The 14,538-nt window shown below is 44.5% G+C and overlaps 1 protein-coding gene across 1 annotated transcript in view; it reads right to left on the bottom strand.

The window, feature by feature from the left end:
• Nucleotides 1-789: 789 nt before the first annotated feature.
• LOC144603538 (protein shisa-like-1) overlaps nucleotides 790-14,538 on the bottom strand; it is a 110,284-nt gene continuing 96,535 nt past the window's right edge. The window contains 5 exon segments of the mRNA XM_078416891.1: nucleotides 790-877; nucleotides 879-930; nucleotides 969-1,135; nucleotides 9,405-9,618; nucleotides 12,915-13,090. Of these exon segments, the coding sequence (XP_078273017.1) occupies nucleotides 790-877; nucleotides 879-930; nucleotides 969-1,135; nucleotides 9,405-9,618; nucleotides 12,915-12,981 (588 nt within the window). The 5' untranslated portion in view covers nucleotides 12,982-13,090.

Raw genomic sequence — 14,538 nt, 5'->3', positions numbered from 1 at the left:
TTATCTGCCTCTAATGTGTCCAATCCCCTAATTATCTTATATGTTTCAATAAGATCCCCCCTCATCCTTCTAAATTCCAGTGTATACAAGCCCAATCGCTCCAGCCTTTCAACATACGACAGTCCCGCCATTCCGGGAATTAATCTAGTGAACCTACGCTGCACGCCCTCCATAGCAAGAATATCCTTCCTCAAATTTGGAGACCAAAACTGCACACAGTACTCCAGGTGCGGTCTCACCAGGGCCCGGTACAACTGTAGAAGGACCTCTTTGCTCCTATACTCAACTCCTCTTGTTACGAAGGCCAACATTCCATTGGTGTGACAGTGTGGAAACAGGCCCTTCGGCCCAACTTGCCCACACCGGCCAACAATGTCCCAGCTACACTAGTCCCATCTGCCTGCGCTTGGTCCGTATCCCTCCAAACATGTCCTATCCATGTACCTGCCTAACTGTTTCTTAAACGATGGGATAGTCCCAGCCTCAACTGCCTCCTCTGGCAGCTCGTTCCATACACCCACCACCCTTTGTGTGAAAAAGTTACCCCTCGGATTCCTATTAAATCTTTTCCCCTTCACCTTGAACCTAGGTCCTCCTGTCCTCGATTCCCCTACTCTGGGCAAGAGACTCTGTGCATCTACCCGATCTATTCCTCTCATGATCACCTCTATGAGATCACTCCGTGTTGTGACTGTCAGCAGACCAATTTCCCTCCAGGGATAAATAAAGTTTTATCGTATGGTATCGTATGGTATTGCAGCCCGTAAAACACACGTACACCGAGTGTACTCACCAAGCAGTTGAAGTTTGAAAAGACATCAGTGCTGGGGTCTGAGCGTCAGGCTTCAGTGTTTGTATAGTCTGTAATGACTGGGCCTGGGCCTGGGCCTGGGCCTGGCTCTGGGCCTGGCTCTGGGCCTGGGCCTGGGCCTGGCTCTGGGCCTGGGCCTGTCCTTGAGTAGAATCGCTCCATTGACCCTCATCCTGGTTCAGCCAGCTGCCCCGGATTCCCCATTTCGACAAGTAGAACTTACAGATCTCATAGTTCATGGCAGAGTAGTAGAGAAGGTCCAGTACAAGCAGAACCAGGACAAAGAAGCCATAGATCCATACCCCAACCAGTGCACTGTAGTTACTGAAACAAAAACACAATCGCACAAGGGTGAGGATAGAAACAACACAGTCTTACACCTGCCAACCGCCGCCTGGAATATAAACACGCAATATATTTTCATGTGTAGGAAGGAACTGCAGATGCTGGTTTATACCGACGATAGGCACAAGATGCTGGAGTAACTCAGCGGGTCAGGCAGCATTTCTGGAGAGAAGGAATGGGTGACGTTTCGGGTCGAGACCCTTCTTCAAACATTTAGTGCAAGATAAAGTTATCACAGTCTCGACAAAAAGTTAAACATTTGCGAAAGTATGGTGCTTTTAATAACTTGGAATAAAAGATGGGACAGGGTACAAGAACGTCGCAGAATCAGGTGTAGGACATCAGGCCCCTCAAGCCTAGTAATCATGGAGTAACTCAGCGGGACAGGCAGCATCTCTGGAGAGAAGGGATGGGTGACGTTTCAGGTCGAGACCCTTCTCCAGACGCTGCCTGTCCTGCTGAGTTACTCCAGCAATTTGTGTCTACCTGCAATATATTTTAGTTTAGTCTATTATTGTCATGTGTACCGAGGTACAGTGAAAGGCTTTTGTTTGCGTGCTATGCTGACAGAGAAAAGACCATACGCGATTACAGTCTTGCCCTCCGCAGTGCACATATGAAATGTAGAGGGTAAAATATTTAGTGCGGGATCTAACATTGAAGTCTGATTAAAAAATAATCCAAAGGTCTCCAATGAGGTAGACGGGAGGTCAAGACCAGACTCTAGTTGATGAAAATATAAATTAAATATGGGAAAATGCCAATGAATATTCACTGCTTGGAAACTGTTTACCATGATGCTTCCACATCTCTTGACAAATTTGGTAATGAAGGCTGCTAAAGCAAGGGTGGCCCAGCGGTAGAGTTGCTGCATCACAGCGCCAGGGACCCGGGTTCCATCCTGACTTCGGGTGCTGTATGTGTGGAGTTTCCACATTCTCCCTGTGACTGTGTGGGTTTCCTCCGGGTGCTCTGGTTTCTTCCCACAATCCAAAGACCGTGCAGGTTTGTAGGTTAACTGACCACTTTAAGGTTGCCCCCTAGCGGATAAGAAAGTGGGACAACATAGAACCAGTGTGAACGGTCGATTGATGGTTGGCATGGACTCAATGGGCTGAAGGGCTGGTTTCTATGCTGTATCTCTAAACTAAACTAAACTAAACTAAACTAAACTAAACTAAACATCGCCCATTCCTTCTCTCCAGAGATGCTGCCTGTCCCGCTGAGTTACTCCAGCATTTTGTGTCTATCTGAAATAAACCGACGTCGTCAATCATTCTGAAGAGGGGTTTCAACCCGAAACATCGTCTGTCCAATCCCACCATAGATGATGCCTGACCTGCTAAATTCCTCAACATCACACAAACCGACCTCCCTTCCATTTACTCAATTTACACCTCACGCTGCCTCGACAAGGCCAGCAGCATAATCAAGGACGAGTCGCACCCTGGCCACTCCCTCTTCTCCCCTCTCCCATCAGGCAAAAGGTATAGAAGTGTGAAAACGCACACCTCTAGGTTCAGCGACAGCTTCTTCCCAGCTGTTATCAGGTAACTGAATCATCCTACCACAACCGGAGAGCAGTGTTAAACTACTATCCACCTCATTGGTGACCCTCGGATTATCTTTGAGCGGACATTACTGGCTTTACCCTGCACTAAACGTTATTCCCTTATCATGTATCTGTACACTGGAAATTAATTGATTGTAATCATGTATTGTCTTTTCATTGACTGGTTAATACACAACAATATTTTTTCACTGTACCTCGTTACACGTGACAATAAACTAAACAATCAATCAATCAATCAATCAATCGATCAATCGATCGATCAGTCGATCGATCAGTCAATCTATCAGTCAATCCATCAGTCAATCAATCAGTCAATCAGATCTATTGACTAGCCCTGGAAGTTTATGTAGGAGAACTGTAGTAAGGTATTGGGGAATGGAACACTGCCAAAATAGTAGACTACACTATTATTATCAGCCTGATTGCATCCCACAGTTTCAGCATCAAATTGATGGTTCGGATTCAGCTGTGAATAATAAAAATAGTCTTTGTTACCTGTACCACTGGCTTATGCTGCTGTGAGTTTCACAGAAGACACATCCACCAACTTGCAGTGCAAAAATACCATCATCACTGAATGGCCAAGGATTTAGTGAACTATGAGCATGTGGTTTTACCAGGAGTTTGAGATTAGTTTGTTGTCACGTGTACATTGACAATGGTACAGGGAAAAGCTTTTGATGTGTGCTAACTGGTTAGCGGTGAGACAGTACATGGTTACAATCGAGCTGCCCACAGTGTGCAGATACATGGTAAAGGGAATTACGTGAATAACGTTATTCGATTCCCTGACCGAACTTGTTAAGATAGTTCGTGAGTAAGTTGGATTCAAGGCATTTCACTCGTTAGCATCACCATTCTGATTTCATGGTCGTTATTTGTCGAGTGTTTAAACCCGCTCCAGCATCAGACCTACTGAGGTTTATTTCTTCTTTTAATCTAAAACGATCTTTAATTTCCCCAGTTGATAGTTGCCATTTTATAATTGCGTTTTTAATGATCAAGGGAATTCTTATTTATTAAGAATTATGAATTATATTTTTAAATGTTAGTCATGACTTCAATACTTAATTTCTAATTTATCATTTGCTAAATGTCAATTTCTAAACTTCCTCAGGCAACCATTCTTTCACCCATTCTTTCTGCAACGCGTATTGTTTATATTTAACACTCAAAAGCACAATGCTCTAAAACTTAATATGAGATTCTGTTATATTAAGATTGCTCTTCCCCAGAGAACCCTTCACTTTAAGATTACTAATTAACCCTGTCTTATTAGATAATTTCTAGATCTGAGATAACTTATTCCCTAGTTGGTTCCATAACATATTATTCGAGCTACGTAATCCATGAATTCTTGCTCTAAGATATTTTTTTCTAATTAAGTATGCCCAGCCTCTGTGAAGATTAACATTGTGCTGAATTACTACAGTTTAAGAATAAGGGGTAGGCCATTTAGAACGGAGATGAGGAAGAACTTTTTCAGTCAGAGAGTGGTGAAGGTGTGGAATTCTCTGCCTCAGAAGGCAGTGGAGGCCAGTTCGTTGGATGCTTTCAAGAGAGAGCTGGATAGAGCTCTTAAGGATAGCGGAGTGAGGGGGTATGGGGAGAAGGCAGGAACGGGGTACTGATTGAGAGTGATCAGCCATGATCGCATTGAATGGCGGTGCTGGCTCGAAGGGCTGAATGGCCTCCTCCTGCACCTATTGTCTATTGTCTATTGTCTATTATGTATTTTACATGCTTCTCTGAATCTCTGATTTATGATCACTATGAAAGGCCTATAAATTACTCATGCCAGGCCTCCTGCCATTTTCATTTCTCTATCCTGGCCATACTGATTCCTTGTCTTGATTTTCTAAGCTGTAAACCTACGTAGGTTCTCGGAACAGAATTAGGCCATTCGGCCCATCAAGTCTACTCCACCATTCAATCATGGCTGTTCTATCTCTCCCTCCTAACCCCATTCTCCTGCCTTCGCCTCATAACCCCCGACACCCGTTCTAATTAAGAATCTATCTATCTCTGCCATAAAAATATCCATTGAAGGCCTCCACAGCCTTCTGTGGCAATGAATTCCACAGATTCACCGCCTTCTGACTAAAGAAATTCCTCCTCATTCTCCTGCCTTCTCCCCGTAACCCCTGACACCCGAACCAATCAAGAATCTATCAATCTCCTGCCTATATCTCAACCTTCATCATCAGCCTTACCCTGCCTTCCATTCCATTTTCCTGCGTTTATTAACATTTCCGTACCTGGAGAATGAGAGTGTTCTCATCACACTTGTCCCAATTTTAACGAGATGCCTGTTTTGCAAGATGTGTATAAATGTCATTTTATGTCAACCTCCTGCAGCAGAAAGAGACACCCACGGGCTTATGTGAAAGACACGTCTTCAAAGCAGAATGTTGGCAGGATGTGGTATGAATTTGCCGGCTTGTGGGTGACCTGAGATTGGGAGGTAGAAAAGCTTAGGAAAGTGCTATGGATTTCCTCACCTGCACCAGGTTGTGACTTTAACTTAAGGCCGTTCTAACTACGATCCAATCTCCACTGTGTAGGCATGGCAAGAAACTCGCCACCATTTCAAACCTGGGACTTCTAGCACACATTATCCTATCACCTATGGATATGTGTCTTTGACACCAGCTCAGGAGAGAAGATTAATTTATGTCATAAAGTGTGGAAACAGGCCCTCTGGCCCAACTTGCGTAATTTCGTTCGGTACCTCGGTACCGAATGACAAATAAAGCTCTGTATTCTGTATTCTGTATTCTACATGTCCCACCTGCCTGCATTTAACCCATATCCCTCTAAACCTTATCCCTCTAAATGTCTCTATCCACGTACATGTCTAAATGTTTCTTAAACGTGATAGTACCGGCCTCAACTACCTCCTCCGGCAGCTCGTTCCATACACCCACTACTCTTTGTGTGAAATGGTTACCCCTCTGGTTCCTATTAGATCTTTCCCCCCTCATCTTTAAACCTTGGTCCTCTGGTTCAAGATTCCCCAACTCTGGGCAAGAGGCTCTGGGCATCTACCCGGTCCGTTCCTCTCTACAAGATCACCCCTCATCCTCCTGCGTTCCAAGGATTAGAGTCCTACCCTACTCGACCTCTCCCTACAGCTTGGGCCCTAACTTGAGTCAAGTCAACTCTTGACTGCACAGGAGGGGGGGGTGGGGTGGGGGTGGTGGAGGGGGTCAGGTGTAAATTGAAAGCTTGAGTGATTTTATTTGCCCCCAAAGATGTACAGGTTTGTAGGCTAATTGGCTTGGTATAATTGTAAATTGTCCCCAGTGTGTAGGATAATGTTAAGTGTGCGGGGATCGCTGTTTAGCACGGACTCGGTGGGCCGAAGGGCCTGTTTCTGCGCTGTATCTCTAATCTAAACTAAACTAAACTAAACTGTAATCTGCGCATTAGGAAATGATGCAGATCTAATCTTTTCTCACAGATTATGTTTTAGTTCAAGACAGTTTTTCAAATAAGTGACAAAACAAAAGAATTCCTTGTGGGAAGATAGACACAAACTCAGCGGGACAGGCAGCATCTCTGGAGAGAACGAATGAGTGACGAGACCCTTCATCAAACTGGGAAATTTCCTTGTGGGAAATTGGGTTACAATTTATTTGCCTCAGAGTTAACATCTCAGAGTTCCATTGAGCCGTTGGACATTTCAGCAGACTGCTTGTGGTGAATCAATTTTGCAGTTTAATCTGTAGACAAGGAACAATGATGTCCTACGGATGATTGTATGCTGAATTTCACCATCCATAAACCTCGCTGCAGTTGCCTTCACTGCTTGCTGGTGGAGTCCCCATGGACTGACAGACATTGCCACCAACAGTGGCCAGTGGTTGATTGAAGCTGCCTGCAGCCATGTATTATCAAGCTCCCATTTTCATGCAGCACTCTGATTACCGTTCCTGTGTTCAGCAAAATTTGCCCACTATACAATTTCCATCTACGCAGAGATTTTATTGATGTACTAACATATTGCAAGCAATATCATTATGCCTTAAGAGTGCATTACTCGCATATACAGAGAGGACATGCTGGTACAGAGTTTAGAATCTTTATTGTATTTTTCCCTCCCTACTGTTACTGAATAATGTGCAGAATTTTACCTATGAGGACATTTTATATAGGATTCATAGATACATAGAAAATAGTTGCGGTAGTAGGCCATTCGGCCCTTCGAGCCAGCCATCTTGGAGGTAGACACAAAAATGCTGGAGTAACTCAGCGGGGTCAGGCAGCATCTCGGGAGAGAAGGAATGGGTGACGTTTCGGGTCGAGACCCTTCTTCAGACCGAAGAAGGGTCTCGACCCAAAACGTCACCCATTCCTTTTCTCCAGAGATGCTGCCTGACCCGCTGAGTTACTCCAGCATTTTGTGATACCTGACAGAGGAACTCTGATCAGTCATAATCATATTGAATGGCAGTCCTGGCTCGAAGGGCCGAATGGCCGACTCCTGCACCTATTTTCTTTGCTTCAGTGTTTCTCGGATGGAGTCGTTTTTGTTTTTACACCAGTGATTTAATTGCAATTAGTCTTAACACCTGCACATCAATATTTTGGAATATGTTCTGCCACAACCAGAGAACAGTGCTGAACTACAATCTACCTCTTTGGTGACCCTCGGACTATCCTTGATCGGACTTTGCAGGCTTAACCTTGCACTAAACGTTATTCCCTTCTCATGTATCTACACACTGTAAATGGATCGATCGATTGTATTCACGTATTGTCTTTCTGCTGACTGGTTAGCCAGCAACAAAAAAGCTTTTCACTGTACGTCGGTACACCTGACAATAAACTAAACTGAACTGAGCTCGCCAAATTCTTCTTCTTATTATGATTCAAGTTCCCCCACTAATCTTTGCCATGCTTCCCTTTCTCCTCGCAGAGTGCCAGCCTAACCATTTTCTACCCCATTGTTGGGACTCTTCCCCAGACTGAGCCCCGAATTGTCCTCACTGACCCGAAACGTCATCTTGTCCATTCCTACCACAGTTGATGCCTGGCCCGCTAAGTTCCCAAGTTCACAAGTTATAGGAGTAGAACTTCATCGAGTCCACTCCGCCATTCAATCATGGCTGACCTCTGCCTCCCAATCCCATTTTCCTGCCTTCTCCCCACAACCCTTAACACCCATTCTAATCAAGAATTTGTCCATCTCTGCCTTAAAACTATCCACTGATTTGGCCTCCACAGCCCTCTGTGGCAAAGAGGTCCACAGATTAACTACCGTCTGACTAGAGAAGTTCCTCCTCACCTCCTTTCTAAAAGAAATCCAGATTCCCACTGATATACAGCATGAATCATTATTTGACATGGGTGTGGAGCCAGAAGACTGGAAGTTGGCTAATGTGCCTCTACTTACGAGGGGCTGCAAAACAAAAGCTGGGAAATTATAGACAGTAAGTCCAACTTCCCTTGTTGGAAAGTTAATGCTGAGGATTCTGAAGGATTAAGATATACATGGATTTGGAAATACAAGGGTCGATAGCAATAGTCAGCACGGTTTTGTGCGTGGGAGATTGTGTCTCACAAATTAAATTGTTTTTCTTTTGAAGAAGCAATCAAGAAGATTCATGAGGGCAAGGCTAGTTTACAGCATGGAAACAGGCCCTTCGGCCCGCGGAGTCCATGCCGACCAAAGATCGTACATACATTAGACCTATCCTACACACTAGGGATAATTTACAGAACCCAATTAACCTACGGGCCTGCGTGTCTGTGGAACGTGGGAGGAAACCGGAGCACCCGGAGGAAACCCACGCGGTCACGAGGAGAAGGTACAGTTTCCATATAGATGGCGTTCATAGTCGGGATGGTATATATTGTCCCTAGTGTGCGTGGGATTGTGTTGGTGTGCGGGGATCGCTGGCCGGTGCGGACTGGGTGGGCTGTAGGGCCTACATCCGTGCAGTAACTCAAAACTAAACTAAACTAAACTAAACTAAACTAAACAACTTCAAGGCCAGTGTTCACTGCTTCATCTGCGGCATTGGCAAAACACAGTTCCTTAGCATGAATAATTGAGAGCATGTTTTCAAATCGAGTTTCAAAGAAGCTGACAGGACTCGAGTTCTTGTGCACTTACGTCTGGTAAAGTAAGTATCAGGAAGTACAATTTAGTTTTGGTAAAATTGTAAATTGTTCCTCGTGTGCGGGGATCGCTGGGCCGATGTGGTATGTGGAGAGGGCGGCACGGTGGCGCAGCGGTAGAGTTGCTGCCTTACAGCGCTTGCGGCACCTGAGACTCGGGTTCGATCCCGACTCCGGGCGCTGTCTGTACAGAGTTTGTACATTCTCCCCGTGACCTGCGTGGGTTTTCTCTGAGATCTTCGGTTCCCTCCCACACTCCAAAGACGTACAGGTTTGTAGGCTAATATGCTTGGTGTGGTGTAAACATTGTCCCCAGTGCGTGGAGGGTATTGTTAGTGCGCGGGGATCTCTGGTCGGCGCGGACTCGGTGGGCCGAAGGGCCTGTTTCCGCGCTGTATCTTTAAACTAAACCGAACAACCTCGAGGCCAGTGTTCGCTGCTTCGTGTGCGGGGATTGGCAAGACACAGTTCCTCAGCATGAATAATTGACAGCATGTTTTCAAGTCGAGTTTGCAAGTCGAGCCGGGATGGGCGTTCGTGCGCACTTACTTCTGCATGTATCCATCTGCCTGTCCCGTCATGTTCATCTGCATGACTACTTGAAACTCCGTCTCGTTGCAGCAGTACTTGAAGGTCGAGCTGTTATGGTGACAGCATAACATGTAGCTCTTGGTGTCGGACAGACGCGGGCAGTGGAAACCAAAGTGGTAGCGCCCCTTGACGTCAGCATAAGGCTCACAAACGCGGAAATGTGCTGAGATCACTGTTCAAAGAAAGCAGAGCACTCCATATCATTATTGATTTATCACTCATCTATTATCGTTATCAATGGAGGAACCGCCATGGGGGGAACCATTGTGGGGGAGGGGGGGGGATGAACAATGGACAATGGGGACCTGACGTGGGGGACCGCCGTGGGGGAGGGGGGGATGAACAATGGACAATGGGGACCTGACCTGGGGGACCTGACGTGGGGGACCTGACGTGGGGGACCTGACGTGGGGGACCTGACGTGGGGGACCTGACGTGGGGGACCTGACGTGGGGGACCGTCGTGGGGGAGGGGGGGAAGAACAATGGACAATGGAGGACCCGGCGTGGGGGGAGGGGGTGGATGAACAATGGACAATGGGGACCTGACGTGGGGGGACCGCCATGGAGATAAGAAATAATTTTGTCTCAGGGTCATGCCTGTTTGGGATTTTTTGCGGCAGTGAGCTGTGGAGGTGAGTGAAGTTACTGAGTAGATTCACTGCAGAGACTGCGCTGTGTGATGTGGTATGTGGAGAGGGCGGCACGGTGGTGCAGCGGTAGAGTTGCTGCCTTACAGCGCTTGCGGCGCCTGAGACTCGGGTTCAATCCCGACTACGGGCGCTGTCTGTACGGAGTTTGTACGTTCTCCCCGTGACCTGCGTGGGTTTTCTCTGAGATCTTCGGTTCCCTCCCACACTCCAAAGACGTACAGGTTTGTAGGCTAATATGCTTGGTGTGGTGTAAACATTGTCCCCAGTGCGTGGAGGGTATTGTTAGTGCACGGGGATCGCTGGTCGGCACGGACTCTCTAAACTAAACTAAACTAAACTAAACTAAACTAAACTAAACTAAACTAAACTAAACTAAACTAAACTAAACTAAACTAAACTAAACTAAACTAAACTAAACTAAACTAATTAAACTAAACTAAACTAAACTAAACTAAACTAAACTAATTAAACTAAACTAAACTAAACTAAACTAATTAAACTAAACTAAACTAAACTAAACTAAACTAAACTAATTAAACTAAACTAAACTAAACTAAACTAAACTAATTAAACTAAACTAATTAAACTAAACTAAACTAAACTAATTAAACTAAACTAAATTAATTAAACTAAACTAATTAAACTAAACTAAACTAATAAAACTAAACTAAACTAAACTAAACTAAACTAAACTAAACTAAACTAAACTAAACTAAACTAAACTAAACTAAACTAAACTAACTAAAGTGGAATGGTTGTGTTCAGGCCAAGATAGTCCAGGCCACGATTAAATGGCAGAGCAGGAACAAGAGGAGGATTGGCCTTCTCCTGTCCCATTAGACTATTGTCTTATTCATCATTCATTTGTCCTTCCATGATATTTTTCCCCAGAAGCCGTTTGCTTATCACATGCCAGGACAAAGTAATGAATCATTTATTGTACACAGTCTACAAGGAATACCATAAAAGCTAATGTATTATATCTTGTCATATACGGGAGCCTTAAAAAAAAACCCTTCCACAGTAATACTGTGCTTTCAAATAGAAACTTTAAAATTATGTATTTTTTAGAATCTCTGTGGAAAAATGGTAAAAATACACTGAAACGTGACATCCTAACAAGCATCAAACTGAAGATTCTTGCGCAGATTTCTTTAAAGCATTTATAATTCTCATTGAACAACGTTGTCAATATTCTACTCCTGACAATTATTAGTAATCTTGGCACACCTACTACTGAAATTATTAACAATTACTTCCTCCAGCATAATAAGGCATATTCATAAAGAACCCTTTATGAATATGCCACATTATGCTGAAGTCATTGTACTTTTGTGCCTGTCTCAGAGCGCCACAGGTTTAGGAAGCCTATTTAAAGAAGGACAGCCAATTAATCATAATTAACACATAATGAATGCGATGGAAATTAAAGCCATTTGTATATACGTAATTTGCAAATGTAAAACTTCTTTAGTCAAAATGGGAAGGAGAATACCACAAGATGGTTTAACATCTCTCAGAGAGAATATTAGATGCTATCATTGAAGACACTAATAGCAGGACGGCGCGGTGGCGCAGCGGTAGAGTTGCTGCCTTAATGCTCCAGAGACCCGGGTTCGATCCTGACAAACGGGTGCAGTCTGTACGGAGTTTGTACATTCTCCCCGTGAGCTACGTGGGTTTTCTCCGGGACTTCCAGTTTCCTCCCACAGTCCAAAGGTTCGGTAAAATTGTAAATTGTCTCCAGTGTGTGTAGGATAGAGTTAGAGTGCGGGTATCACTGGTCGACTAAGCCCGCACCGACCAGCGATCCTCGCACATTAACACTATCCTACACACACTAGGGACGATTTTAACATTTACAAGAAACCAATTAACCTACAAACCTGCACGTCTTTGGAGTGTGGGAGGAAATGGAAGATCTCGGAGAAATCCCATGCAGGTCACGGGGAGAGAACGTACAAACTCCGTACAGACAAGCACCCATAGTCGGGATCGAACACGGGTCTCTGGGGTTCAAAACGCTGTAGAGCAGCAACTCTAGCGCGGTGCCACCGTGCTGCCCTAAGGTTATGGGGAACTGGAACAAATAGGAAGTGAGATCAACCATGACATATTGAATGATTACTAGGCTTGAGGGGCCTGATGTCCTACACCTGCATCTGCGACGTTCTTGTACCCTGTCCCATCTTTTATTCCAAGTTATTAAAAGCACCATACTTTCGCAAATGTTTAACTTTTTGTCAAGACTGTGATAACTTTATCTTGCACTAAATGTTTGAAGAAGGGTCTCGACCCGAAACGTCACCCATTCCTTCTCTCCAGAGATGCTGCCTGACCCGCTGAGTTACTCCAGCATCTTGTGTCTATCTTCGGTTTAAACCAGCATCTGCAGTTCCTTCCTACACATGGTACCCTTTATTCTTTATCTGTGCACTGTGGACAGCTTGATTGTAATCATGTACAGTCTTTTTGACTGGATAACAGGAAAACAAAAAAGCTTTTCACTGTATCTCAGTGCACATGACCATAATAAACTAAACTAACCTAAACTTTTGTGAGTTGTTGAACTTTTCTTCCATCTCCCTACTCTATGTTCTTCAGAGATGAGGCTGAAACTATTTAGAAACATAGAAACATTGAAAATAGGTGCGGGAGTAGGCGATTCAGCCCTTCGAGCCAGCACCGCCATTCAATATGATCATGGCTGATCATCCAAAATCAGTGCCTGCTTTCCCCCCTTATCCCTCAATTCCGTTTATTTATTTATTCCGTTTATTTTATTATAAGTTCATGATTTGCGTTAAGCTTCCTACCTGCTGATGTTAGCAACAGGAAGACAACTGTTGCCACGGTAATGGACTGCGGGCAAAAGCTGATCATTTTTCAGGTTGCTGTCATGTGACTACTAGAGAGTTGTCTCCTCAACAAAGTTTGTCAAGATGGCCGACTGCCTCTCCTGCTGGTTGCCTTGTACATCACCGAGAGGACACTGGAAAGAGAAAACGTTTGTGATAATACCTCAATTCCAAATTTATCTTCAAGGAAACAAGAGAGCTTAGTTCAAGAAATAAAACCAGAAATTGCTGTAAAATAGTCAACAGTCTAGGCAGCATCGGAAGAGAAACATAGAAAACAGGTACAGGAGTAGGCCATTTGGCCCTTTGAGCCAACACCGCCATTCAATATGATCATGGCTGATCATCCAAAGCAGTACCTGCTTTCCCCCATCTCCCTTGATTCCTTTAGCCCTAAGTGCTAAATCTTAATCTCTAAAAGAAAGAAAATCTCATGATTTTAGTTTTAGTTTAGTTTAGAGATACTGTGCAGAAACATGCTCTTCGGCCTATCGAGTCCGCACCCACCAGCAATCGCTGCACATTAACACTATCCCACACACACTAGGGACAATTTACATTTTATTACCAAGCCAATTAGCCTACAAACCTGTACGTCTTTGGAGTGTGGGAGGAAACTGGAAATCCCAGAGAGAACCCACGCAGGGAGAGAAAGTACAGAGAGCACCAGTCGTGAGGATCGAACCCGGGTCTCTGGCGCCGTGTGGGAAGCAACTCTACCGTGGCACCACCATTTTTAAATTCTTTAACATCAATGCCACATTAACCAATTGCTCATCTTTTTTGCTCAAGATTCCAGCCTCGACTGTACCTTGTATCTCTGCCAATCTCTCTGGCTGTTGAACTGTGAAATGCCGATCCACTTAGCTATTTCTAAATTGTGTTAAAATCAGTGGTGTGTCTATTACTAATCAGCACATTTTTAAGTGAATATTGAATTACATATTCGGCAAAGATTTATCACACTTAAGATTTATCACACTCCCCCACGCTTGAGTTTCAACGTTTATATCTGCTGGCTTCCATAAGTTAAGTAGAATTTTGGTTACTCGAGGAATCGGGTAATAGTTCAGGAGAGTAGAACAGATATGAGGGACTTAATTGTATGCTGCTACTTCTGGTTTCTCTGTCTGATTTCTGGTGATGGTTATGGTTCAGTGCGTTTGTCGGCACTGGGCCTGTACTCGCTGGAGTTTAGTAGAATGAGGGGGAGCGACCTCATTGAAATGTACAGAATAGTGAAAGGCCTGGATAGAGTGGATGTGGAGAGGATGTTTCCACTAGTGGGAGAGTCTAGGACTAGAGGTCATAGCCTCAGAATTAAAGGACATTCTTTTAGGAAGGAGATGAGGAGGAGTTTCTTTAGTCAGAGGGTGGTGAATCTGTGGAATTCTTTGTCACAGAAGGCTGTGGAGGCCGTGTCGGTGGATATTTTTAAGGCAGAGATAGATAGATTCTTGATTAGTACGGGTGTCAGGGGTTATGGGGAGAAGGCGGGAGAGTGGGGTTAGGAGGGAGAGATCGATCAGCCATGATTGAATGGCGGAGTAGACTTGATGGGCCGAATGGCCTAATTCTACTC

Source organism: Rhinoraja longicauda, chromosome 20, assembly GCF_053455715.1.
Source record: "Rhinoraja longicauda isolate Sanriku21f chromosome 20, sRhiLon1.1, whole genome shotgun sequence".
NCBI lineage: Eukaryota > Metazoa > Chordata > Chondrichthyes > Rajiformes > Arhynchobatidae > Rhinoraja > Rhinoraja longicauda.
Note: the sequence above shows the minus strand (reverse complement) of the source record. Positions and strands in the feature narration are given on the sequence as shown.